The sequence below is a fragment of the Callorhinchus milii genome, unplaced genomic scaffold, assembly GCF_018977255.1.
Source record: "Callorhinchus milii isolate IMCB2004 unplaced genomic scaffold, IMCB_Cmil_1.0 Scaffold4, whole genome shotgun sequence".
Lineage (NCBI taxonomy): Eukaryota > Metazoa > Chordata > Chondrichthyes > Chimaeriformes > Callorhinchidae > Callorhinchus > Callorhinchus milii.
In genome coordinates this window covers 56088803-56116155 of record NW_024704745.1, presented here as the reverse complement: position 1 = coordinate 56116155, position 27353 = coordinate 56088803, and the positions used below count along the sequence as shown (strand labels likewise).

Here is a 27353-nt window from a genome sequence, read left to right as displayed (position 1 = left end):
TGATGTCATCCGCAGACACGAGGTTAACTTCCACATGTATGTGGATGACACTCAACTCTACTTTTCCACTTCCAGCTGCGACCCCCAGTCCCCTGATGTTCTGTCAGCTTTTCTGTCGGACATCAGGAACTGGATGAGTGCAAATTTTCTGCAGTTAAATGTCAACAAGACGGAAGCCTTACTCTTTCGCTCCTGTCGACGTCTTCTATTCCACAGTTCTGACCTCCTCAACCTACCCGACATGTCCTTAAAACTCTCTGAACCTGTGCTCAACCTAGGCGTCAGGTTCGATCCTCAGTTTTCCTTCCTCTCCCAATCCAGTCCCTGACCAGCACCACTTACTTCCACCTCTGCCTCGTTGCCCATCTCCGACAATACCTCACCTCAAAAGTGCCGAAACTCTTGTCCATACCTTTGTCACCTCTTAGCTGGACTATTCTAGTGATCTCCTCACCGGTCTCTCATCCGCCACTATTCACAAAATTCAGCTCATTCAAAACTCCACCGCCTGCATTCTCACCTGCACCAACTTCATATCCCGATTACTCCAGTCCTTGCCAAACTCCACTGGCTCCCTGTCACAGAGCGGATCGAATTCAAGATCTTCACTCTCGTGTTTAAATCCCTACATTCCTTGGCACCTCCCTATCTCTCTAACCTCTCTCTCCTCACAGCAGTATCAGCTGCCTCCGGGTCCAGCCTCCTCCGTATCCCCTGAATCCTCTGCTCCACCATCGGCGGCCATGACTTGAGCCACTATGCCCCGAATCTTTTGGAACTCCTTCCCTCAACTCGTTCGCTTTGCCCCTTCCTTCCCCATCTTCAGGTCGCGCCTGAAGACCTTCCTCTTTGACCACGCCCTACAGTCACCTTCCCACTCCCCCTGGCTCGGCCTCGAGCTCCACCATTGTTAAGCGCTCTGAGACGCCGCCCATCGTGGAGGATGTTATATCAATGCAAGTTGTTGTTGTTGTTGTTGTTGTGTGTCTCTCGCTGTGTCTCTGAGTGTGTGTGTCTCTGTCTGTGAGTTTGTGTCTCTCTCTGTGTGTCTAGGTATGTGTGTCTCTCTCTATGTCTCTGAGTGTGTATGTTTGTGTATGTCTCTCTCTCTGGGTCTGCTTGCGGTGCTGGGCCCTGAGAGCTCGTGTAGCCTCACTGGTGTCCCCATCTCCAAAAAAAAAGGCCACCCAGTTTTTGATAAAGAAGTAATTTTTTTTTGGAAACAATCTAATATGTGTTATTTCTTCGTGTTTAGTTTTTATCGATGAAGTGAAAAAATGTAGGTTGGCGGACAATTTACCTAATTAGCACCAATCATCTCCCCGCCATTTTCTGGAAAATGTGTCAAAAATCCCCCCGCAGTTTTCTACAAACTTTGCAAACCTCCCCGCAATTTTTGGTAAATATTTCCACACTTTTCTGTTGGCCCAGGCCTTGACTCTAGCAGATATCAGAGTCTCCCCATCAGCTATTTGACAGCATTTAACAAGAACAACAAAATTACATTCTGATCCGTGGAAGGACAGTGACCGAAGGGGAGGACCTATACAAGACAATATGTGGAGTGCTAGCCTCCTTGATATTATAGAATTCTAAGGGCAATGCCGGGTCTACCAGACTTACTCAACACCAACTGTTTTATTCCTAGTCCTCATGTAAGAGGCCATAGCAAAGAGAAGACACTGCCATCTGTGAAACCATCTCCACCTCCAGCGTACTGAGCGGCAGGTCAGTGTAGGTCAGAGGCTTCTGTATTTGCGCCCACATTTTATCGGAAATCCACCTCATTACTTGGTCATAGACTTCCCAAAAGAAATATTTCCATTGCATACCCAGGAGATGGGAACTATAAAGAAGAACTGTTTGGCAATACCTTTTATACATCACAAGCTTAACCTGCTTTGGTACTAGATTATCACAGAGAGCTTTCCCTCTCGCTCCTGAAAAAGACATGCTGTATGCATATTTCAAAGTTAAAACGGATTTAAAAGTCTAAACTTGGAGAAGAACTGTGTCTGGTTTGCAAATGTTCAAATGTTAAATTATTGAACTCTGAGTAATAATCGTTTTAAGAGTGTGAAACATGAATGATAAGAGGCATTGCAAACTGCATAACTTTCCACAAACTTGATGACTTTCTTCAAAATTAGCAAGGCAGTACAAGTTTTCCCTGCAGTTTGTTGTAGTTCTGGTTTGATGTTTCTTTAAGCTAAATGTTCCTCAAGGCGGATTAAAGCATCTCGTGCTTTCTGTGGAATCATATGATGTGGGCTCATGAATTAACCGTGATGCTGGCTGCAGTCCCATGAGCATCTGTCCCACAACCTCAGGCATTGCCAGCTGACTCATGACTTAGAAATAAATACCTTCTTATTGTGTGATCCCCTTTCGTAATGCTCACAAGGAATGAAATGGCATCTTGTTCTTTTTCTTCATAAATGGAATAAACTTGACGAGCAGCATACAGTATATTTTAAACTCCCTATAAAGTAGAGTTGGTGTGTTAAAACAAGCCAACAGTGAAAATGCAAACTACCCTAAATGGTGATAGTATTTGTTTAGAAAATGTGTTCATTAAAGACTGCTACTTCTGTGCGATGCAAAACACATACACATCAGTCGATACATGTCTCATCTTATTATTGTTCATGTCTGCTCTAGGAAACGTCGATCTGGGGAACTGTTATCATTAATGCCAGTGACAAACTTTACTGTTTAAGCAGCAATTAATGTTATCACCAGGCGGCTTCTGCAAAGTCTATACTTCCCCCACTTATTTTAATAAGCGTACTTTATCAATTGGACACCGTTAGCCCTGTTCATTGAACAGACTGCTTGATCTTTAATGGGGAAAAAAAAATGAACAATTAGGAAACCATTCCTGAAACTGCACAGCTTGAGGGCGATTTAATTATCTCATTGGAAAGATTTGCTGAAAGTAGAATGTTAATAATTCTCTGGACAAAGACAAATGTGCAACTTGAAAAGAAAGAAAAAGAAAGAAAAAGAAAGAAAGAAAAAGAAAGAGAAAGAAAGAGAAAGAAAGAAAGAGAAAGAAAGAGAAAGAAAGAAAAAGAAAGGAAGGAAGGGGGTGTAATGGGGGTGGATGGACTGGGGGAGGGGTGAGCTTTGAGATTTCACAGTGATTTGCAATGTCAGGAATGAAAGAATCCTCTCCTTAATCCAAGCCACATGGTGCAGGAGGAAGGTTAGGTGCAGCTCCTCACTCTACTCTCTGTGCAGAATTGGGACCAGAGGAGCTGACCAGAAAGTATGGGATTTCTGCTGCTCTGCTTTCTGAGTCTCCTCAAACCTTCCTCTCAGCAGTTTCCTCGAGCTTGCACCCCTGCCGACAATCTGATGAGAAAGGAGTGTTGCCCAGCTTGGAGTGGAGACGGGTCTCCCTGCGGGGAGCTCTCGGGAAGAGGATCCTGTCAGGACGTTTCAGTTTCGGATGCTCCAAATGGACCTCAGTTCCCCCTGTCGGGTGTGGATGATCGAGAGGGTTGGCCGTCTGTCTTCTACACCAGGACCTGTCACTGCGCTGAGAACTTCATGGGCTTCAATTGCGCGGACTGCAGGTTTGGTCGTTTCGGCATTAACTGCACAGCGAGACGCACATCCATCAGGAAAAATATACTTGAATTATCCGGTGCAGAGAAGGACAAGTTTCTTGCCTACCTCAACCTGGCAAAAAGTACTATCAGTCAGGATTATCAGATAGCTGTAGGAACATACACCCAGATGAGCAATGGCTCTAACCCCATGTTCAGAGACATTAGTGTTTACGACCTATTTGTGTGGATGCATTACTACGTCTCGAGGGACACCCTATTGGGTGCATCCAGGGTTTGGAAGGACATTGATTTTGCCCACGAAGCCCCAGCCTTCCTGCCCTGGCACAGGGCTTTCCTGCTGCTCTGGGAAAACGAGATAAGAAAGACTGCAGGCGATGAGAATTTCACAATCCCATACTGGGACTGGAGAGACTTGGAAAGCTGCGAGGTTTGCACTGATGAATACTTGGGAGGTCGCCACTCCACCATCCCCAACCTTCTCAGCCCAGCGTCTTTCTTCTCCTATTGGCAGGTACAGTACAAGAGCACACCTACTGCGTGGCTTTCTCATGGAAAGTTGAAGTGCTTCATAAATTTGCTGCACCTAACTTCATAGATTTTTTCCTGCACATTTTCTACACGTATGTATCTATACATTGAACGTCTTAGCGTTTTTTTCTTGCTGAGGATATTATTATCATTTTCGTGAAGGGTGCTATAGAAATTTGTAGCTTATAATACAGATACAATAGGAATTTGTATTTATTTAGTGCCTTTCACCTTAGGACAATGTCCCAAGGCATTGAATGGTCCAGAGTTTACACCCAAAATGGAGGGGTGAGTGGGGGAAATGGCCAAAAGCGCAGTCAAAGAGGAAGGTCTTGAGGTAGAACTTGAAGGAGGCGAGGGGAAGGGCAAAGGGACTCTGGGATGGAGCTCCAGAAAGTGGGGACAGAGAGGCCTGTAAGCCTGACCACCTGCTGAAGTCTGACCGTTACCATGGGTTAATATCATATGTAGTGTAAAATTCATACATGGATGGCATCAGAGGCAGTTTATTGCATTGCAAAATTGGAAATAAAATGAAAGGCGGTAACTCTGATCTAGCCTGCACAATGGTACAATTTCAACCTTAAAATCAGCAAAATTCAAGTCTAAAAGAACACGGGTGCATTTTGTGTTTATTTCCAAATATTGCAGGGTTGTAACTTAAGATCATTCAGTAAAGACTTTTCAAACAAAAAATTGCATGGCTGATTATGGGAAATCTTACTCTGAAGGTTAAATTGCATGAATTTTAAGAATTTGAAGATATTGTCATTTTGCCTGTCTTGCGCTCCAATAATTATTTTATGTACAACACAACCCAGGTTTTCTAAATTGATTCATGTTCGCACTTTCCAAAATGATTATCATTTTTATTCTTCTGTTCCAGTAACTCACAGAAAAAAAGTTTTCATTCAAAATACCCAAGTACATCATTTTAAAAGATACTGCCAAATATTCATAATTGAAAACATTCTTTTCTAAAGATTATCAGCAATACAATGCATTTATATTGTATAATTCTCAATTATTGCAATTAGTTCCCATGTTATAAGGTTAGGCTGTCTGAGATTTCGAGGTTGCGACCATGTGGTGAGTGGTCTCGTTGAAACTTACCATTTGATTTATTATTTTGAATCACTTCACCTCCCTCCCACCTCAGTAAAATCATGGAGAATATGGTCCAATGATCTGCCTGGGTCAACCTGCAGCAAGTTAATGGGTTTACAAACAAATACAATGTCAGCTTGGTTCAGTTGGAAGCATTCTGGCCCCTGGGACTAAAGGATATGGGTTGAAGCACACATCAGGACTTTTAGCTCATCGTCTAGGTTGACACTCCAGCACAGGACTGAGGTAGAGCTGGATTGTCGGACGTACTGTCTTTCAGATGAGACACTGAACTGAAGTCCCACCTGTCTGCTCAGGTTCCATATACTATTCAAAAACACAAGGGAATTTCTCCTGATATTTTGGCCAATAATGCACCATATACAAAATTAGCCATTCGCTGCATGACTGTCTGTGAGAGACCTTGCTATGTGTAAAGTGGCTACTGTGTTGGCCTGTACAACAACTTACATTTGTATCTGTAAATACTTGACAGTAATTGCATGTGAAGAGTTTTGATGTAATAGGTGTATCAGGATTATAATTAGAGTAAATGAAAATGCTGTAAAACATTCAATGGCAGGGACTTTCATTTTTCAAAGCCCTGGCCAGCTCCAACATCTCTGGGTGAGTCTTCAGCCAATCTGACCCGCTCTCATCTTCCTGGAATTCCTCTGCATAGCTCCTTCCTTCTCTGTCTTGGTTGTGATATTTTAAATTTGTAGCATTCAATCATTTTTACCATAAGGAGCATTTTTTTAAATCAGTGGTTTAGGAAGTCATGGAAAGAAAAATGTTTATTCCGTTAAAGAGGCTAATAATAAATACCACAACCAATAAAACATTATTGCAAGCTGCCAAAGGGAAGTGGACTGGAAATCTGACAAATTATTGAAATAGAAGGTGGTTGGGCTTCACTGGATTTCTAATTTCTAATTATAACCCAAGTTTATAAGCATTTTAGGCTTATTCTATTTTCTGAAGAGGTGACAACTTATTTCATATGAAGCAGTGAAGTGCAAAAGCACCCTCCACACTTACCAATAAATAAATAATTCTTATATTTGATATATCGCCTTTCACATCAGGAGGTTGCCTCAAAATGCTTCACAGAATATACTGCAGTGTAACGTGAAGTGACTGTGTATTTGTAGGCTAACATGGCAGCCAATTTACATTCAAACAACTATGAAGTGAATGCTCAATTTTATCAGAGGGATTGTTGGCAAAGCTGTCATGGAGGCAGGACATCAGTTTAATGTCTTGCCTGAAGGACAGCACCTCCAACAATGTAGCACACCCTCAGCATTGCATAGGAGTGACAGCATAGACTAAATCAATTAAAAATCCTATAGTGGAGCTTGAATACACAACCTTCTGAAACAGAAGCAACAGTGAATCAACTGAGCCAGGCATATATATTATTACGTACAGTTCTGATAACCAAGACAGAAGTGGGCTGCCCAGCTTTTATAGGAGGATGGTAGGGTAGTTGTTCTGGAAGGATGAAATCAAATGGGCCAAAGGGTTTTCTTCATCTGAACCTCTCTTGTGATCTTATGATTAAGATTGGAGTATGAAGCTTGTGATTCTTTTTTCTCCTCTCAGCCTGCTTTTAGCGTGATCCAACAATATCAAATCAAGCTCAATAATAAAGCATTCTGTGTTTGTGTCAAATTCTACAACCTTTTGTGATAATTTAATGTGAACAACTCCCAATTTATACATCAATATCACTGTAATGAGTCACAGGGATGCAGTGCAGTCTGAATTCATTTTCAAAGCAAGGAGCAGTGACAGGCTCTTTGGGTTTATTCAGTTTTCTTTGAGTGGCCTTGAAAGCTTCATTCATAAACCTATCAATGAAAGGTATTGTAGACATATCTATAAGGGTTTGATGACAATCATGCAAGATGCTCCATGGTAACCAGTTGAAATGACATAATGCATTTTTCATATCTGACATTCTCAAATGTAGAATTGAAAATTACAAATAAAATGGTTAGGGGTGGTGGGTGGTGGACAGAGAAGTCTGTCAAAGCATTGGGATGACAATTGTATAGAAGGTGCCCACCTGGGATGATTACAGTGAAGCTGTGATAACTCGCTCCATGATAAATAGTCAATCTCACATCACTTATCACTCATTCAATATTCCAGCTATTTCCCACAATAAATGTTAATTATGATCCTCTGTTAACTAGTCATCCTGAATATCTCGTAACTAGTCAGGTTTTTGCACTTTTAAGATGGTGTTTCCATGTTACTTACTTACATACATGCCTGCCTGCCTCTGATAATATGTCATTTTATTCAGTCTTCAAATCACTCAACAATTCAGGAATTTTTAGAAAGCCCCAAAACAGGATTTGTCTCAGGCGCTTGTGTATTGTAATATCCTGTCGTGCTCCGACCGCCAACTCTATCCACCCACGCAGTGTTTCCTGTCCTGTGACCTTGTTTGGATCTTGTACAACAGTTTTTTGGTCATTTTTGCTATACATGGTGTTATCAGCTTGCTTGGAGTTTATGTATCCATGCAGTTAATACATACAATTCAGTTTTTGCTTTCATATAAGAGCCACTGTAAATGTCTTAAAGACTAATGCAAGCATTTTGAATGAAAACAAATCAAAGACATTTAAAAACTTCTTTCCCAGATCAATTCAAGTATGATGTACTTTCGAGATACTGTACATTGGATAATCAGTCAACTATGAGAAGTAGCCATTTAAGATTTTCCTGAATCTGCCCAGTTAATACTGAGTTGGGTCCAACATTTGGCTCGGAGAAAATCTACGATACCTGGCCTTTGCTAACTGCAGTTCATAATGTTCAACTGAGGAAGAGACTGGTTCGAGATAAGAAATGTAACAATTCAAAAGGTCTGCCAACCCTTTCTCTCATATTAAGGCTTGCAAGGAGTTCACATTTGTGGACATCTGGCCACTGTGATTTGCACCCATAACTTTTTAGAAACATACACTCTCAGGACAACAAGATTTTTTTTATATAACCATTAGCTATAATCTCTGTAATTCTCCCAATTTGCAACACGAGACAGAAATATTTCAAATTGACTCAACTTTTAACCAATGACACTAGAATGAATTGAGTTACAGAACAGGACAATTAAACAAATAGCCAAAACAATACCGGGAGCACAAAGAACTAAATACTAAGAAAACCAAAGGAGTCTTAATAATCTTTGGGATGAAAGATTTCAGTTCTTTCAAAATGTAAATATCTTGTAGATCAAAGTAAATCACAGTTACTCTGTTGTAGCATTGCATTGGTGACTGAAGTTTTCAAACACAGTCACTACGCTCTACAGAAAACGCTGTGAAGCACATTGAGGTGTTTTGATGTGATAAAGCACAAAATCAATGCACAGATTATTATTACATATTCAGTCTTTTAAAACATTCCATTTATAAATAATTAGTAAATGAGTGGCAAACTATTTTAAAATTCTGTCTCACTATATTTTGTAACTTCAGGGCAAAGATTACATATACTATTACATATATGATTTTTTTGGGGGGGTGGAGCAGGTGATTTGTACCAGATCAGAGGATTACAATAATGGCAATTTTTTGTGTGACGGCACCCCTGAGGGACCCATTCTACGTAATCCAGGGCACCACGACCGAACCAAGACACCGAATCTTCCAACCTCAGCAGATGTGGAATTCTCGTTGAGCCTGACAGAGTATGAAACTGCACCGTTTGATAAATTTGCAAATTTTAGTTTCCGAAACACCTTGGAAGGTAAGATTCTTTTGACTCCTTCAACAGATAGCATACCCTGAATAAAAGCATGCAGTATTATTGTTGGGGTAAAGTTTGCGATATTTGTTATGTCATTTATACTTGTCTGAAATCCTAGCATTGGAATTCCGGTTAGTGGGGAAAATCAGGATGCAAATGGCATCCTGTGAACCAGCACTCCAAATCGCCTGGGTAGGAACACCAGTGGTTGCTACAGGTAGTTTTGGGGGCCAACTGTGTGACTGAGTCACAAAGGGGAGAGGAGGTTTTAAGTGAAGCCCATCAATGAATTAAGATGATGATGGGTTCGAATTTACTAGGATGTGTTAGTTATTGCCAGTGATAATTTATAAATAAATGCATTGCAATTTCCCTCCCCTCCCCCATCCAGATGCTGGTTTGATAATGCCCCAGAAAATTAATAATGCCAATACTCCAGTGCATGCCATGCTGTAAACATCATCCACTGAAATAGGTTAAGAGGAAGGGTCGTTGAGGCCAGGACAATGATGCTTGATGTTGTCATATGAAGGAGGCAGGGTTAGTACTCTCGGGGCCTAATACACTCTGGAATTAGGTATGTAAAATAAGTACCTCCGGGAAGAAGTATACATTCCATTCCAGACGCAGGGAAATATCCATGTATTCGTGGCATACATATAAGGAACTCTCAGTCTGTTTTGTATAGTCTTAAGTATGGTGATGGATTTCTGCATGAGTCAGACACTTGGCTGACAAAAGAAAAATCTAGACAATTAACTGATTCATTGACATAATAAACATTTTAATTTCTTTTCAAACAGGTTTTGCCAATCCAAATACTGGTATATCTAACACATCACAAAGTAGTTTACATAATGCCTTACACATTTACATGAATGGCTCAATGTCCCAAGTGTCTGGATCAGCAAATGATCCAATCTTTTTACTTCATCATGTGTTTGTTGACAGGTGAGTGTGAGACGAACCTCTCAGTAGAATAGAACTTTTCTTTTACCCTGTCCCAAATGTCAATCCAATGGGTACCAATGGTATTGATTAATTACGGGAACTCCCTCCTCATCGGCCTTCCCAACTCTTCCTTTCATAAGCTGCAGATCATCCAAAACTCTGCAGCTCGTGTACTCTCACGCACCAGGCTCCATGACCCCATCACTCCCACCCTCGCCCGACTCCCATCCCCCAGAGGATCGAGTTCAAGATCTTCGTCCTCACCTTTAAGGCCATCCAATTGCCCCCTCCTACCTCTCTGACCTGCTGACTCCCTACGAGCTTGCCCACTCCCTCCGTTCATCGGGCTCTGGCCTGCTCCATGTCTCCCGCCCGACCCGCCCTACCATCGATGCGGGCTTTCAGCCTCTCTCACACCACACTCTGAAACTCCATCCCACGGTCCCTTGCCTCCTTCAAGATCGGTCTCAAGACCCTTCTCTTCGACCATGCCTTTGGTCTCCCTCCCACCTCTCTGCCTTCCCTCACCCCTACACCACCCCTCCCCCATGCTCGGGCCCCGACACCTGACTGTTCAGTGCTTTGGGACGTCCTCCGGACGTGAAAGGCGCTCTATAAATGTAATTTTGTTGTTGTTGTGTTGTATTAATGAGTGTAATGTATTGAAATGTTTTACATACAAGGTACTGGTTAGGCCATTACTGACATATTTTATATGACTCTGGTCCACAGCAACATTAGAGGAGAGCAATGATGATCATCCTTAATGTTAGAGAAATGACAAAAGAGAAAGAATTATATATCTAGGGCTCTTAAACCTTGAAAAAAATGTCTCAGAAGGGACCTTTTAGAGGCATATAAGATTTTAAATGGGATTGAGCAAGTAGGCCCAAAACAAGACTTTTATATGTACCAGGTCAGCAGAACAATTGGGGACTGCTACAGAACCCTAATTGTGGAGTCCTGTAGCTCAGTGGTTAGAGTACTCACCTCGCAAGTGAGAGACCTGGGTTTGATTCCCAGCAGGGAGAAACCTTGGGCAAATTTCCTTATTCCAGTGCCTGATAATGATCCTTGAAGAAAAAAAGCAATACTTATTTGGTCAATCAATCCACGACTGTTTGTGGGACACTACTGAGAGCAATTGGCTCTGTGTTTCGACCACAAATATACAGTCAATTCACTTTACAGTATAATCTGTGAAGCACTTTGAGACGTCTCAAAGACATGGAAAGCTCTATATCAAATGCAAGGATTACTATTATTGACAAGGAGGCGCAGATTCAGTGCAGTGTAGTTTCAGGACAGGCATCAAGAATTATTTCTTAACGCATAGTAAATGATTGGAAAATATATCAAATGGGCTAAAGAGCCTTTTTCCTCTGAACCTTTTTTGTGATAGCTAGTTGAGCCTTGTGATATCTTGTGCTTTTTGCTCAGCAGGTCACAAGGACATACTTAACAAAGGTTTCAGTGATAATGTGGCAAAGGAGCCTTGCATTTTGATTGGGGAGTAACAATGTAAATGGACCATCTGTATATGATTAATACTTCAAGTCCTAACATTGAAGACTATGCACAACTGTAAAAGATAAAGTGATGGAAAATAAAATGTTTCTTAACAGATTTGATGTGTTATTGAATGTGTGATCAAATCTATAAAGAATAATCACCTTTTACACCCTAAGAGCACAAGCCAGGTGCACTAGATGCAGTAATGATATAACATAATTATTATATTATTATTATTACAATTATAATAATCATTGCATTTGATAAAGCGCCTTATAACATCTCAAAGCCTTTCACAGAATATACTGTAAAGTGATTTGACTGTATATTTTGTGGGTGAAACACGGCAGCCATTTGCGCACAACAGTGTCCCACAATTAGTCGTGAATTGAATGATCACTTTTTTTTAAGGGATTGTTACACCCGGAAAAGTGATCCACCAATCGACTAATAAACGGATTCCTACTTACTGCCATGCAAACAGAGGTGTTTAGGAGTAAGGAAACTTGTCCAACGTTTCGCCCTGCCAGGAATCAAACCCAGGCCCTCTCGCTTGCGAGGCGAGTGCTCTAACCAGTAATCTACAGGACTCCATTGCAAATAACAGAGGATTGTGTTTATCGGTAAGCTGTTCAGAAGTAAAAATAACTAAATAAAGTTGAATTCCACTTCAAATTGATGATGTATCTTTAGCACTTTAAATAGACCAGGGACTGTGCGATTAATATGGACCATTGCTTCAACACAGATGTGCTTTTAAAAACACAAAATGATGCTTTTCAATGAAGAATACATTATTAAAATGATAAGCTATAAGTGCGCTCTATAACTCTTGTTTGAGATGAACTGTGTAACTAACAGAACTGTTAAAGTGTTTGCTTTTCCTACTGCAGTATATTTGAGCAATGGCTCAGGAGACACAGGCCTCTTCAAGACATTTATCCAGCAATGAATACACCAATAGGTCATAATCGTGACTATTATATGGTGCCTTTTATTCCAATCTACAGAAACATTGAATTCTTCCTCTCATCACAAGAGCTTGGATATGATTATGATTACCTGACTGAACCAGGTAAGATGCATCTGCTTCAACTAAAAAATGTGAGTGCACATTTAACTTGAGTTCAATTAATATTCAGCATATACGTTTTTCAAAACATTGTGTTCTTTAACTTCAAGCTTAAACTTTTGGACATAGGATCAGAAGGAGGGCAATTAGCCATCAAACTAATTGCTTCTTGTACTGTTGGTGCATCCTAAAATATTGGTCTGCGTTTACTTTGTCAATCCCATTTAAATTTTTATGCACCTCTATAAGGTCCCTTCTGCAATGTCTTCTCTCAAAACTGAAGGACCCTACCTCTTCTAATCATTATTCATAGCACATTCCTCTAAGAATGGAGATCATCCTCATTGCTTTCCTTTGCGCTGCCTCTAAGACCTGAGCTACCATTTTGTGTTATGCAGGATAGCGTCTCAGAGCACTCTGTATATCAATACTCTAGGTGTAGCCTGTCCAGAGGTTTCTTCTTTCTCCCTTCCCGAATAACCAATGGCAAAGAAATATCTACAAGGTTGTGAGTATAATCAGGAACTAGATGACAAACCATCAGAGCAAAATTGAGAATAAATGGCCTCTCTTTTCAATTCTTCCCCTTGCATCTTTCTAAAAATATTGAATTCTGCAAACCTGGAGACATGTGAAAAATCATAGCTGCTTTCTACCTGTGTGTATATGGGCCCATGGATATCTTGTGGAGTCCTGCAGCTTAATGGTTAGAGCACTCGCCTCGCAAGCGAGAGGACCTGGGTTCGATTCCCAGGCAGGGTGAAACATTGGCCAAGTTTCCTTATTCCACATGCCTCTGTTCATCCAGCAGTAAGAAGGAACCTGGTGGTTTGTCGATTGGCAGATCACTTTTCCGGGGGCGATAATGCCTTCAAAATAAAAAAAAAGAATAATTTGATCACTCAATCCACAACTGTTTGTGAGACACTGCTGTCCACAATTGGCTGCCACATTTCGCCCAGAAATTATACAGGTAATTCATTTTACAGTATATTCTGTGATGCACTTTGAGACATCTCAAAGACGTGATAAGGCACGAAATCAAAAATGCGATTATTATTACTAACAATGTTTTCTTGTATGTTCCAGCTCCACGTTCTGTTCAGAATTTTCTGGCCCCTTATCTGGAGGAAGCCCGGCGGATCTGGCCCTGGCTTCTAAGCGCAGCAGTAATTGGGGCTCTCGTGAACGCAATATTCAGTCTTATCATTGCAATGGCCCGCACCAAGAAAAAGAAACAAAATGGCACCACTGAGGAGCAACAACCTCTGCTTAAGAATACTAATGAATATCAGACCACTATGTGAAGAATTAACAGTGCTCCAATATTATTCTGTGCTGAGTTACCTGATCAAAGCTGGTGCAGCAGTTGGATGCTACAATTGGCTTCAGCAAGGGAAAAATCAATTAAGATTCCCATTTCTGATCACTATCCCAATGATTCTTACTGGAACTAGCATTGGGGACAGGATCAGCATTAGTTGTAATGAGTTTAGAATAATTTTCCCCTCATTTTCCTAGCCTAGCTGTGACTATTTATACCAAAACCAAATCACTGGTCTGGTTGTGATGAGCTAATTCTGGCAAATTCCAACCTGTGACATTGTTATCCTGAGTGCTGCCTTTACTCATTGGGGCCTGAAGGGAGCCTGAATATGATATTTTAAATTTTGAAGTGTGTGTGGTCTGTTTCACCCAGGTGCATACATTCAATCTATCCTATCTTGATGGAGTAATTCCATTGATGTTTTGCAAATCCATCTCCAGCATTGGGACTTTTCAGTAATGGGTATTCAAAGGCCCTAAAGTCCTGCTTACAGCAATATGCTGTTTTTATTTCCACTCTCCCCAACAAATCCAATTTGCTTTAGATTATAAGGTAAATTTTATATGTCTTTTCTACACTGCTCCTTTCTTAATCTTTATTCTTTTTGTGAGAAACTGGGACTGTTTCTGAGCAGAGTAGTTACGGCTTCAGGTATATCTTTTGTTTGCAGCCAAACTCATGTCAGAATTACACCTCCTGCATAAGTGAAATGCATTAAAAGTTAAAATCTCATTTGATGCAGCTAGACAGTCCTGTTTTGCAGACAGTGGAACTCCAGTTTTCTCTGAATTGGGAATATTGTTACACATTAATGATACAGAATGCAGGAGAAGGCACACTGGAGCTCTGAGATATGGGGAAAACTTAAGGCCAGTGTATATGACTTGTTTCAACCAGGTGCTCACAAATTCAATTTACTCATTAGCAGACATCAATCAATTGATGCACCCATCCCAATAAGATGTGTCAAATTTCGATGTACTGTATATTCAAATGTCTTTCTGGGAGCATTGGACTCGCTCCAGTTCTTTGGGGTGAGTGATACTGGTCATCGAGTCACCCAACTAAATGCAGGTATCTGGAATTAGAGCAGGCAATGTGAATGCTGCAGCAAAACCAGTATCAGCTGTCTGACTGATATAACTTTGACATGACCAGTTTTGTAACACTAGTGATACGGACTTCTCTCTGTTATTTGGAAATCCAGAATTCATACACATCAGGGTATTTTCCTCAAGCAGGACATTAATCTCTTGCATAACAAAAGTGTGATACTGGGATGCTTTACATTCAGAAAGGCTCAAGCTTTAAATCTGGGAATAGTATTCTCTCAAGATTAATGGTGCTAGAAATGTTATGAATTGCAATAGTTAACTTTTTGTTACATTGTCAATAAGACAAACAGGTTTATTTGGCAATCAAGGTTCCTCCAGATCATATTGAAATCAGTTTAAGTCAAGAACAGCCTGAAACCGAGGGGGGTTTTACTTAAAACAAAAACAGAGAGCTGGGAAAACTCAGCAGGTCAGGCAGCATCTATGGAAAAGGATAGTGAGTCAACGTTTCAGGTCCACGACCCTTCGTCAGAACATGAAACAGATAGTAATAATAATAATCCTTGCATTTGATACAGCGCTTTTCACGTCTTCTAGACGTCCCAAAGTGCTTCACAGAGTATACTGTAAAGTGAATTGGGCGAACGTGGCAGCCAATTGCGCACAGCAGTGTCCCACAAACAGTCATGGATTGAAAGTGACCAATTTATTATTGTTTTGGGTTTTTGGAGGGATTATTATTAGGCGTGTGGAGTAAGGAAACTTGCCCAAGGTTTCGTTCTGCCTGGAATTGAACTCAGGTCTCTCACTTGCAAAGCGAGTGCTCTAACCACTGAGCTACAGGACTCCAAGGAGGGGGAGCAGGGTAAAAGGAAGGAACGAAAGTCACATCGAAGAGAAGAGCAGAACTTCTTCAGGTAGGCATTCCTAGAAGAAAAGTGGCAGTGAGTCAAACATGAATAAAACACAAAATACTGCAGATGCTGGAATCTGAAACAAAAACAGTTTCCCAGCTCTCTGTTTTGTGGGGGTTTTACTTAATTGGTTCCAATTTGGCACCCTCAATGTCTGTTAATGTATGTTACAGTATCAAAGTCAACCTAGAGTCAATTCCAGAGCCAATCAAACCTAGATACATTTGTGCAGCCAAGATTGAATTAGCCTGAAGGCCAAAATTTCTCAAGGTGTTAGCCTTACGTAGTCTGATGAAACTATGTCGACCATTATGCTGCTGTGCTGCTATTCATTTTGCCAATCTTTTGAGTAAATAGTGTTAGCCTTAAAACCATTATCTTAACATTTAACATTGTGCAGAATTTTGGAAAATTCTTGGGATTCCTGAATTTGAAAGAGAGTTAACTGTGGGAATCTTTCATATTAAGACCATGTGACATTCTGGGTCTCTTGAGCTTAAACTGTTCATTTTATATCCCCAATTTAATCATATTGATCCTATGCATTGCAATGACTGGTAACTACCAGATTCCATATACCATATAGATACTTAGCATTTATAGATTTACAGTAAAAACTGAACTTTGTATGTTGTAAGTGGTTATATATAATCAGGCCAGTATGTGCCTTGGAGTTATAAGCAGATCTCATTAATTTGAGACCTCAAAAACACCCATTTGTCAAGTTTCTCAATCTGCCTAAACACATTTTTTATTGTAGATTTAGGTTAGCTTTGAGTATTAGGCTGCACGGCGAATTCCAGCATGTTTTGGACCACATGCAAATCTCTAGATGTATTTTATTGAAATGGATGTAAACAAACACATTACCTTGTGCACAAATCTACTTTTTCTTTTGAAGACTAAATTGTAACCTCTCACCTCACATGCAGTGTAATCCTGTTGCATGCTAATGTAGTTTTTATTTTCAGGACTCACTGTGCAATTTAATAAACCCATCTTTTATTCTACTTAATGTACAAGTTATAATCTCTTGTGGTATCCAGCATTAATAATCTTTGCGTTTGATATAGCACCTTAGCACATTGTTGAACATTTAAAAACACTTCACAGGATTTGCCATAAAGTGCAGCAATGGTGTACATGTAGTGCTTTTATTGTATAAAAATGCTCATCGTTCAACTAGGTTTCAAAACAAAATCATATTGCTATATTTTCATATAATAGTCACTCCACTTTATAATACATCCTGTGAAGCACTTTGAGATGTTCTCCCAATGTGAGAGATGCATATCAAACATAAGGATTATTATTCCTATCAACAATAAAAGCAAGACAATTTCATACTACCAAAAAACTGTTTTGATTTTTGTAGGGGTCAGCTTGGCTCAATTGATAGCATTCACATCTCTGGGTCAGAAGGTTATTGATTCACACCCAATGTCAGACTTTAAGTGTACAGAGTAGGCTAACTTCCCAGTGAGCACTGGGGGAAAATTGCATTTTGAGGTACTGTCATTTCGATTAGATACTAAACCAAGATCATGCCTGCCTGTCTACTTGACACTATTCCAAATAAATTGATCATTCAGTTCTCAGCTGTTTATGGGACCTGGCTACAAATACATAACACGTGACAGCAATTGCAGGCGTGACTCCTTGACGTTTTAATTGTTATATTAAATACAAGGATTATTATAGCACCTGTAACATAGCATTTTATCACATCAAAACATCTCAAAGCTTTCACAATCGCAGTCACTGTAGTAACTATTTTTGTAAGACAGTATCTCTACTTATATTCTTGCACACAGCAAAATCCTACAAACAGCCATTATGTTGTATTTGTAGATAGTCCTATTGATTTGATTGTATGCCAGTAAAGTGGTTATATTGGGTAACGTTATTGGTTTCTTGTCGAATGTAAAGATTGTGAAGACATGGGTTGCTGAGTACAGTACAGTAGGGGGCAGCTCTGTTCCGGATTTCCATCCCTAAGCTTGGATCCAAGAAGCCTAGGCGTTTGGGTGAGTTTGTGAGCGAATGATCCCAGACCAATATAGTTCCATTCCAGTTGATCCAAACCGAGTGTAGACATACCAGTTGGAATCCATCCTATTTTAGCAATAGGTCATGGCAGAATGGCAGCAATTCACCCCATTTATTTAACTCTAAGACCAATTACAGGGCAGGTGAATTAATTATTGCCAAGTTCCCTTACTCCATATGCCTCTGTTTACCTAGCAATAAGTAGGAACCCGGTTGTTGGTCAATTGGCTGATCGCTTTTCTGGAGATAATAATTCCTTCAAAAAAAAATAATTGATCACTCAAATCCATGATTGTTTGTGGGACACCGCAGTGCACAATTCACTGCCGCATTTCGCCTACAGAATATGCAATCAATTCACTTTGCAGCATACTCTGTGAAGCACTTTGGGACGTCTCGAAGACATAAGGCGCTGTATCAAACGCAAGGAGTATTATTATTTTTATTATTATCAGTGTGAACAACCAATTAATCTGTTGGAATGTTTCTCAAGAGAAGCTCTGCTCTCTTCTCAAATGTTGTCATGTGATTCTGCACATTTTACTTAAGAAATAGATAGATGGGAACTCATCTAAAGGACTGCACCAGTACCGCACTGAAATGCCAGTCTAGAGTTTAAGATCAACTCTCTTTGTGGGACTGAACTTATAATCTTCTGACCTGGAGACAAGTGTGCTACCAACTAACATTAATTTAACATTTCTAAAAGTACTGTATCATTTTTGTGTATTGGACATTTGCTGAATGTGACATCTTGGATGTGTGTCCGAGCTGTGGGCAAGAAGACGGTGGCAATGGTTTCATACATTTCATGCTGAGCTGTTTGCGCACCGGAAAGCTCGCAGGGAGTCCCTGGTACCTGCTATTTGCTTAGTGAGGGCTCAAACCTATGCTTGTCAGATGTCAGACCAGCTAGTGACTATTGTCCCAGGGGGATGGATAGGATGGTGGAAATGGTAGGCAAAGTTTCCTTGGAGGTTGACATGCTTGGGTACGGAATGTTGGAATTGAGCGAGCCCTCTGTGGTGGTCTCAGTACTCCTGTTCCTCAGCCAGGCGGGTCCACAGTATTGCAAGGCACTGCTGATGACAACTCAGCCAGCCTGGCTTATTGGCAGGACTTGGAAGGACAGACCAGTGATTGGAGGCAAGGAATCCTCCTACTCATCTCATGTTAACCCTGCACGCCAAAGCCCTAATGGTGGCCCTAGCTGGATAAGCAGCAGGAAAGCTTGCCAGACAGCATTGGACTAGTTGGACTCCAGCAGTATCTCAACGCACTCTGTAGGATCTTGCCAACCTGCACTAATAGTCTTCGGAATTAGGTAAGCAGGATGCATCGCTCCAGCAAGAATGTGCATTCCATTCCAATCAATATCTCAGAAATTTCCATGTATAGGTGGAATGCATACAGCTCTTAGTTTTATGTGAATAATCTTAAGCATGATGATGGGTTTCAGACACCTGGTTGACCAAAAAAAGACATTTGCCAGTAAAATTTCAATCTCTTAACATAACTGTAGATATGCAACTGGCAAGCACTGGACAATCCTTGCAATATAAACCACTCTTTTCTTTAAAGTTGCAAAGCATTGAATGCAAAGGGCTGAAGAAAGGTATAATACCTTGAGTATTATATTTAATAATAATCCTTTAATAATAATCCTTGCATTTGATATAGCGCTTTTCACGTCAGGAGGACGTCCCAAAGCGCTTCACAGAACACACTTTAAAGTGAATTGACTGTATATTTGTGGGCAAACGCGGCAGCCAATTGCGCACAGCAATGACCCACAAACAGTCGTAGATTGAAAATGACCAATTTTATTATTGTTTTTGGTTTTTGGAGGGATTATTATTAGGCGTGTGGAGTAAGGAAACTTGCCCAAGGTTTCGCCCTGCCTGGAATTGAACTCAGGTCTCTCGCTTGCAAAGCGAGTGCTCTAACCACTGAGCCACAGGACTCCACTCCATTTAATACTGTGACTAATTTAAGAATCTATTTCGCCAAAATCTTTACTTGGGAGTTTTTTTAAAATTGTATTGCAATAAATTGCTTCCAATTAATGGTATTCCTAAAGCTTTATAGTGGTACAGCATGAGTCTATGAAAATAAATGTAAAAACTACATAAAATAAATAAGACAAAAACTTTAACATTCAAGGAAAGTTAAGATATTACCTTTCCAAGTAATGTATTATTGTTTTATTTGAGGGGAAAGGTTGAGAACATTGTAACATTATTATTGCTCCATAATATTCTCTGAATGAAATATCAATATTCAAAAATAAAAGTATATTATACTTTTTTGTAAATTACACTTTTTTTTCAATGTAATGTAGCCAAAATGCCGCCAGGTGGTGATGTAATGAAACGTCTTTTTAATACAGTGTTTGGATGACAATGTCCCTCTTACCCAAATGGAATATTTCAGTAATGATTGTATCTCACAACAGAGTATTCACAAATACTTTGGCAAAACATCCTGAATTTAGTGTAAAAAGTCAAAATAAGACCTTCATTAAATATAATACACAAATTCACTAGTTTTTATACTTTAATCAAGCATAGAAATAACATTTTATATATATATAATATAAACACATTTAGAAATGCTGCAGGGGGCAAAAATATTGATTCATTCGATAAGACAATCACGTGAATAAGAAAGCTATAATCCATCCTGTAGCGTATTTGTCCCTGAGAATTTAAATAATGATTTTACTGCCTGATAGACGTACATTGAGTTCAAAAACCTGCAAAGGACATTGGAGCACAGAAGTGAAGTATGTTTATCCTCCAAATTATACTTTTACTGATGTTCTTAATGTTACACTAAGGGCAAGTACTAAAAATAGTATTTTCACATGCATGTTGCAAATTGACCTAGCAGCGTTTTTCAAGCCTGTGCCTTCTTTTTAAGATGATTCATTTGTAGGCTCATAAGGGGCCAATTGCCTGGCCGTTTGCTGAGTGGAGAGGCATTAAATTCGGTTTGTTTTCAGTCCCTTCGAAAACCTCCATATTTGGTAAATAAATGCTAAATTGTTTGCTTTACAGAATCTTCCCAGTTTTTTAAGTATAAATGCATACTACTAGGGCAGGTTCTCCACCAGTGCTTTAAAGGAGTCATTCAACTGAAAAGCTCCTGATTATCTATACTAATAAAGACAAAATGTTTGTCTGTGTGTGTGTCTGTCCGTCAAGAATGCAATAAGTGATTGACATAGAGACATGATTTATACCTCATCAGAAAGGTCTTGCATGTAGAAGTGTCATGGCCATATATTTTTTGGGGGAATCTTCTATCGTGACCTAAACAAGCGAATCACACATGTGTGGACTCCAACAAGGAGTCCTCCCAACACAAGTCCTCCCTACAGGAGTCCTCCCACAGGAAGCCTCTCCAAGGATATGTGTGCAAATATGTGAACAAGAGATGTTAACCAGTTCAATAGCGCATTTTCTTAATCTTAAGGGATAAAGATGCCTAAAAAGGAAGATCAAGCCCGGCAAGGACAAATAAAAATGCCAGATGAAAGAGAGAAGGCCGATTATATTAAATTAGTTGCAAACGTAGCTGCAACTGGTTTATATAGTCTCTATATAAACAAAATGCTTCTCGTGTGTGAAGATTGCCATCAGCATTGCATGGGATACTATTTGCTCTAGATAAGAGGTACCTGAAAGTCTGGATTGCTTAGGCAACATCATTGACTCTAAGGGAAAACCTTGACCAGTGGAAGCAACACACATGCCTTAAAGTAGATATTCTGTAAGTAATTTAAGATAAATTAAAAAAATGAAATGCAGTAGCATGAAAGCAGAAGGGTAGTAAGACATTGGGTTGAACAAGCACATTGTTGCTTTAAAACTGAAAATCTTAGTGATTTGTTATCATTTTGATACTTATTTTACATTTGGCAGTTTGCAGGAAAATAATCCCTATTTAAAAAAAGGACCAAACTACAGGTACAGTATTGAAAATTCTCTGCTGAGTACGCTGAATTGACAGTGGTGCAGAAATCCAACTTGTAACATTGTGTTTTTCCCCACCTCAAAATATCTGCAGGTTCAGGAGAGCTTCACTGGGTTTCCTTGGGCTAAGTCTGTCTTATTTTTTTCAGCTCACACATTGATGTACTAAAAATAATAAAAGCTACTCAAATGTCAAAAAATAGCTTTATATTATAATTTCAATCCTAAAAGAGTAAAAATAAGAAATGCATTAAACGTTAATATTTTAAAACTCCCTCTCCTGTCATCCCTTTATCACTCCTATTTTATTTTCTCACATTCACTCTGTCCTTTATTTAAAGAGCAAAAACCTACCATCAAACAATTATACTTTGCATTAGGGTCAATGACCCCTCCACGCCACCCAAGAGAATATCATGTCCGGATGACTAAACTTGTATATGTCGTGCTAAAATGTTAATCCTTTTTTATACAATATACTAATGGAAAGGGAAACATAATTGTTGCTAAATTGGACTTCAGTCCATATCATAGATCCTAGATGTTACAGTCTAGGAAATTACATGTTTTCTCAAAGAGAAACACGTTATTACAGCTGCAAAGCAAATCTGGTCATGGGACTTCATTGTTAGAATGTAATGCATAATGGCAAAGAAATGGTGTGTAGCTGGTGGTGAAATAATGCTACATTACAAGCTGGATTTCTCCATCAACACAACCTTCAGCAGTTAAACCCCTGGTAGAAGATCTGTTTGTCAGTATATTGTTAAAGTTAGTACCTTTGAGGAGAAAAGGCAAGTAGAATAAAAATTCAGTTTAATACATTTTCAAGTGATTAATTCCAACACCATTTCATTATTGTGCCGAAAAGGACGATGAAGGAAAGGCACCAGCTTCAGTGCTGTGTGCAGTCACAGTATCAATGTATATCAAGCACTCCTGTTTTTTTATGGATGTGGAATGAAGTAATCTCAGGTTCCAACTTTGGTTGCAACATGTTGAATTCTGAATGTGTTCATTAAATTATTTTCTCCTGTTATAAAAGAAATTGAGGCCTCTCCTTTCTAAAGTGGGACAATTACAGATTTAATAATGCTTAGGACACAGTCATTTTTAAAGATTAAATATTGCATTGATTCTTCCAAGTCTACTTTTTCTTTGTTTTTTCAAGTTAAATCCTGTTAACTATTCCCCAGTCAAGAGTATGGTGGACAACCTGCTCCCAGCTTTCTGTTAATGTTAGTGGTGAGACTCCAGGGTGTGCATGGAAGCAGTTTGGTTTGAACTGGGATATGAATTTCACCATTTCCTCAACCTACACCCAACAGTCCACCTAGTCCATCCAACAGCAGTTGGATACACAAACCTTGATACTTCATGTGTACTATCCAATATTATCTGCCACCAGATTAATCCCCCCCCAGCCCACCCCCACACCCAGCACCACCCCCCCCCCCCCCCACACACACACACACACGCTCACACTCAATAGTTTTTTCCCCAACTGTTTCTACTGATACCAATTTTGTTTAGGTGTTTACCTTGTTCTGTAGAAGTTGTTCACAATGTTTATCCACTTCCTTTATGGGCCACAGGTAACTGTGCATTCTTATCTATCAAGAACAGACTGAGCAACCGGCATCTCAAAACCCAGACAGTTAGGCTATCTCATCCAATCATATAAAACACCAGCAACCATGCCACCAAGTATATTGTACCATCAGGTTACCAGTTGTGGAAAATCAACATGCAGTGCTTTCTATCTTTCCTATTAATATAGTGAAAGTGTGTGAATGTCCAATACTGAAGTGTGTAAATAAACTGTAGTCACAACCAACTTTTCCCTCAATAAACTTCTGCATATCATATTAACTTAAAGGTCCTATCAAACGCACCAAAAACTGGGACTGCTTTCAATTTGCGGACTTTTAACTATAAGCACTGAAATATCTCACCAGGGACCTGAAATTCCATCCGTTGATATCCCGCAAAACCAGTTTGTCTCAAAATCACACTGGTTCTCAAGATTGTGCCGAATTCTTAAATTCAGTCTTAATTAGAAATGTGGAAAACCAGCTTCTAAAGTGAGGCAAAATGTAAGAAATTTTCACAATTCTGCATAACCTTACATTTCAAAACAATTTTTTTAAGAGGTCAAGACTAGTGAAATTTAACATCTCTGATGTCATTGAGTAACATTCCACAACTACTCATTTAATTGCCTCCTAAAGATTATTGCTAATATCTGAATAGATTCCCAATCTTTGGTAAAATTCTCTACATATAAACAGAATATCCAACCTTCACCCCGTGAACATGGGGAAGCAAAGCTTTGGTTGGTAAACTTACTTCACAACCCCAAGAATATAAATCTGTAACTGTGCCACTGCTATTGAATAAGCACTGACACAATATGGCTCCCTCTTTGGTTGCTGGGAATTGGCTAAGGCAAGGGTCCCACTGAGCACCAAATAATTGCACTTCATGTTTGAGTGGTGAAGCCTGAAGCCTTTAAAGTGGTGATGTTCAGCAGAAGGACTCTTTGTTGTATTCAAATTTGGTTCCATGTGAACTGTTTTGGTTGCTGAGCTTGTGAAGTTCCTTGGACAGTTCACTTGGCCCACAGCAAAACACTCCGACACATTTTCTGTCAGAAAGGGTAGAAAGCAAAAATGTTATTCAGATACTGCCATTTTTATTTCTGTGGACCCATTGTAATACGGTGTTTCATTTTGTAGGCTCAAAGCACTGTGTTATAATGGGGTTATCCTGTTTTATTACATCATCAAAAATTGCATGCCCAAGCAGTATTTAATTATTGACTGGTTTGGGTGTTCACACTCTTCCCCCCACACACCTCCCTCAACTTTGGCACAATGTTTTGCTGTCATCTGCAGAGGGAAATGATTCAGTGGCGCTTCACGAGATACCAGCCTATAACTGTCCAAGCCACCACCTCCTACAATTGTAAGATATCAACTCTGGATATGCCTTTCCATGCTAAAGTAGTAGTCTATAATAAGGCATACATCGAAATAACTGGCAGACAGCCAAATATGATTTTTGTTTACATATATGCAACATGTAGAAAACTAAATCTTACTCACTTTTTATTGCACTTGGCTATTTCTTCAAATAGAAGTTTCAAACGAGGTTTTCCTATAATAAGTCTGGAATTCAGTGCTTGATATTTTTCTCCAAGTAAGTTCTACAGAAAATAAGTAAAATTGTTTTGAAAAAAACTAGATTATACAAAAATAGTGTCTTCAGAAAAACAAGCAAATGTAGCTTTGCAAAGATCCACAAAAATCTAAAAAAAGATTTATGTCCACTATTTGCACAAGCCTGAGCTTATTACAATAACTGGTTTTAATTTACTTCCATAATTTTGAACGCTTGTTACTTACATTACAGAATATTTCAGAGACAGTTCTCATTTCTTGTAAGTCATGAGAAATTAATTTGCTCCATGTTTCACGGCACACATTATGTTCACATAATTTGCTCCCACACAATTTGTTGCAGCATTTTATTTACAATCAGCTTTTCATTTATATTGTGCTGCTTGTGGGACATTTCTGTGAGAAAATTACCTGCCACATTTGCTCACAAAATACAGTAAATCTCCAGGTATATGCAATTTGAACCGACTCGAATCGGAATATATATATATATGTGTATATATATATATATAAACAAAAATTCCCCAGGCCTGCTATGTAAACTCCTGCAAGCCCACTCTCATAGCTCGCCCTTGCCTCACCATCCTTGCTCAATGGCCAGGGACATCTGCTTTGACTGTTTGAATCCTGCAAGTAGAAGATAGCTTGTTCACTTTCTTATGCTCGCGGGGTTCAAACAGTTACAATACCGGTAATAGCGTTTACCAGCATTTTTAGGCACTGAAAAAATCTGGTGCAAAAAAGTTGGTTTTGTAATTATTGTAATTAACAAATGTATTGTAATTACACTTAACGGAAATTTCTAGCTCACCAGGCTAGATCACATCCCTGATTGGTCTGGCCAGCTGGGGTTTTAGTGTACACGCATTCACACCACTTTACAATATAGCCTGTGAAGTGCTTTGAGACATCGATGATGTGATAAGGCTCTATATCAAATACAAGGATTATTATTATTAATATTATTTAATTCATCCTGTTAGCCCAGGCTACATTCAAACTCGTGACTGGGATAAAAGTAAAATGATCTAATCTCTTGCCCCACCTAGTTCCCCTCAGACCATTTTATAAATGAAAGTATCACAAAAAACTTTAAACTCTAAAAATAAACATGAGTCAAATTCATCAATTTCAAATAATCTGGAAACAATTTGAAATAGCAGAGTTACAGCTAGCATTCCAAACAAGTGACTTAACTTAACCAAAACTGCACAATTAAGTTTGGAATAATAGCTCATCGTTACTGCATTCTAAAGGAATTTTAATTATTTTCAATGTAACATGTCCTAACAGTTTTCAGAAACTATTTCACGACAGTAAACCACTTCAAAATACAACAAAAATAATGCAGTATTTTTATAGACACACATGTTCTTGCTATCGTATTCATACACATGAATGCATAATATTTTCTTTGAGATCTGCCTTAGGCCAGGACATTTTTTTTACAGGAATCCCAAAAAGGAAATAATGGTGGCTTGGTCTGAGGGTAGGGTCATTTATGTTCAGCAATTTCCTTCAGTCTCTTTACAAATCGGTTCACTTTTTTCTCAGAAAAATATAAAGAAGCACTATCGAAGAGGAAGGTTTTCAGGTGGGACTTGAAAAGGGGGAGGGAGGTAGAAAGGTAGAAGGATTGAGGAAGAGTGTTCCAGAGTTTCGTGGCATAGTGGCTGAAAGCGCGACCTCTGATGGTGGGGCAGAGGGTGCGAAGGAAGAGCAGGAGACTGGTGCCAGTCGAGCGGAGGCACCGGGTGGTGGTTTGGGGAGTGAGGAGGTTAGAGAGGTAGGGAGGTGCCAGGAAGTGAATAGATTGAACACGAGTGTGAGGAACTTGATCGGTTCGGTGATGGGGAGCCAGTGGAGCCTGGCCAGAACTGGTGAGATGTGGGTACGGAGTTTGGTTCAAGTCAGTATGTGGGTGGCAGAATTCTGAATGAGCTGGATCTTTTGAATAGTGGAGCTGGGAATACCAGCGAGGAGTGTGTTGGAGTAATCCAAGTGGGAAGCAACAAATGCATAAAGGTTTCAGCTGAATTTGGGGTAAGATAAGGTCGGAGGCGGGCAATGTGGTGGAGGTGGAAGAAGGCGGTCTGGTCAGGGACCAGATGTGGGGGAGCAAGGACAGCTGGAGGTTGAACCGGAAGCCTAGATTGCGCACTGGTTCGGTGAGTCTGAGAGAGAGCCCAGGGAGGTTCAGTAGTTTAGAGCCGCAGGAGTGAAGACGCTGACCGGAGTCAAGGAGTATGGCTTCCGTCTTGTTAATAATAATAATAATAATCCTTGCATTTGATATAGCGCTTTTCATGTCTTCGAAACATCTCAAAGTG

General features: G+C 39.7%; 2 protein-coding genes across 3 annotated transcripts in view; one reads left to right on the top strand and one right to left on the bottom strand.

Annotated features, from left to right (window-relative positions):
• Nucleotides 1-3273: 3273 nt before the first annotated feature.
• tyr (tyrosinase) lies at nucleotides 3274-13826 on the top strand. The gene is made up of 5 exons (XM_007903579.1): nucleotides 3274-4089; nucleotides 8768-8984; nucleotides 9788-9935; nucleotides 12341-12522; nucleotides 13609-13826. Exons 1-5 carry the CDS (start codon nucleotides 3274-3276, stop codon nucleotides 13824-13826), a joined length of 1581 nt encoding a protein of 526 aa, XP_007901770.1.
• A 10241-nt stretch (nucleotides 13827-24067) lies between these two features.
• The window catches only part of LOC103184334 (NADPH oxidase 4), a 69405-nt gene continuing 66119 nt past the window's right edge, over nucleotides 24068-27353 (bottom strand). For both annotated transcript variants that reach the window (XM_007902276.2, XM_007902283.2), the window contains 2 exons: nucleotides 24949-25049; nucleotides 24068-24488 (listed from right to left, as the gene is read on the bottom strand). In XM_007902276.2, the coding sequence (XP_007900467.1) occupies nucleotides 24368-24488; nucleotides 24949-25049 (222 nt within the window). In that variant the 3' untranslated portion in view covers nucleotides 24068-24367. The remainder of the gene's footprint in view (nucleotides 24489-24948; nucleotides 25050-27353) is intronic.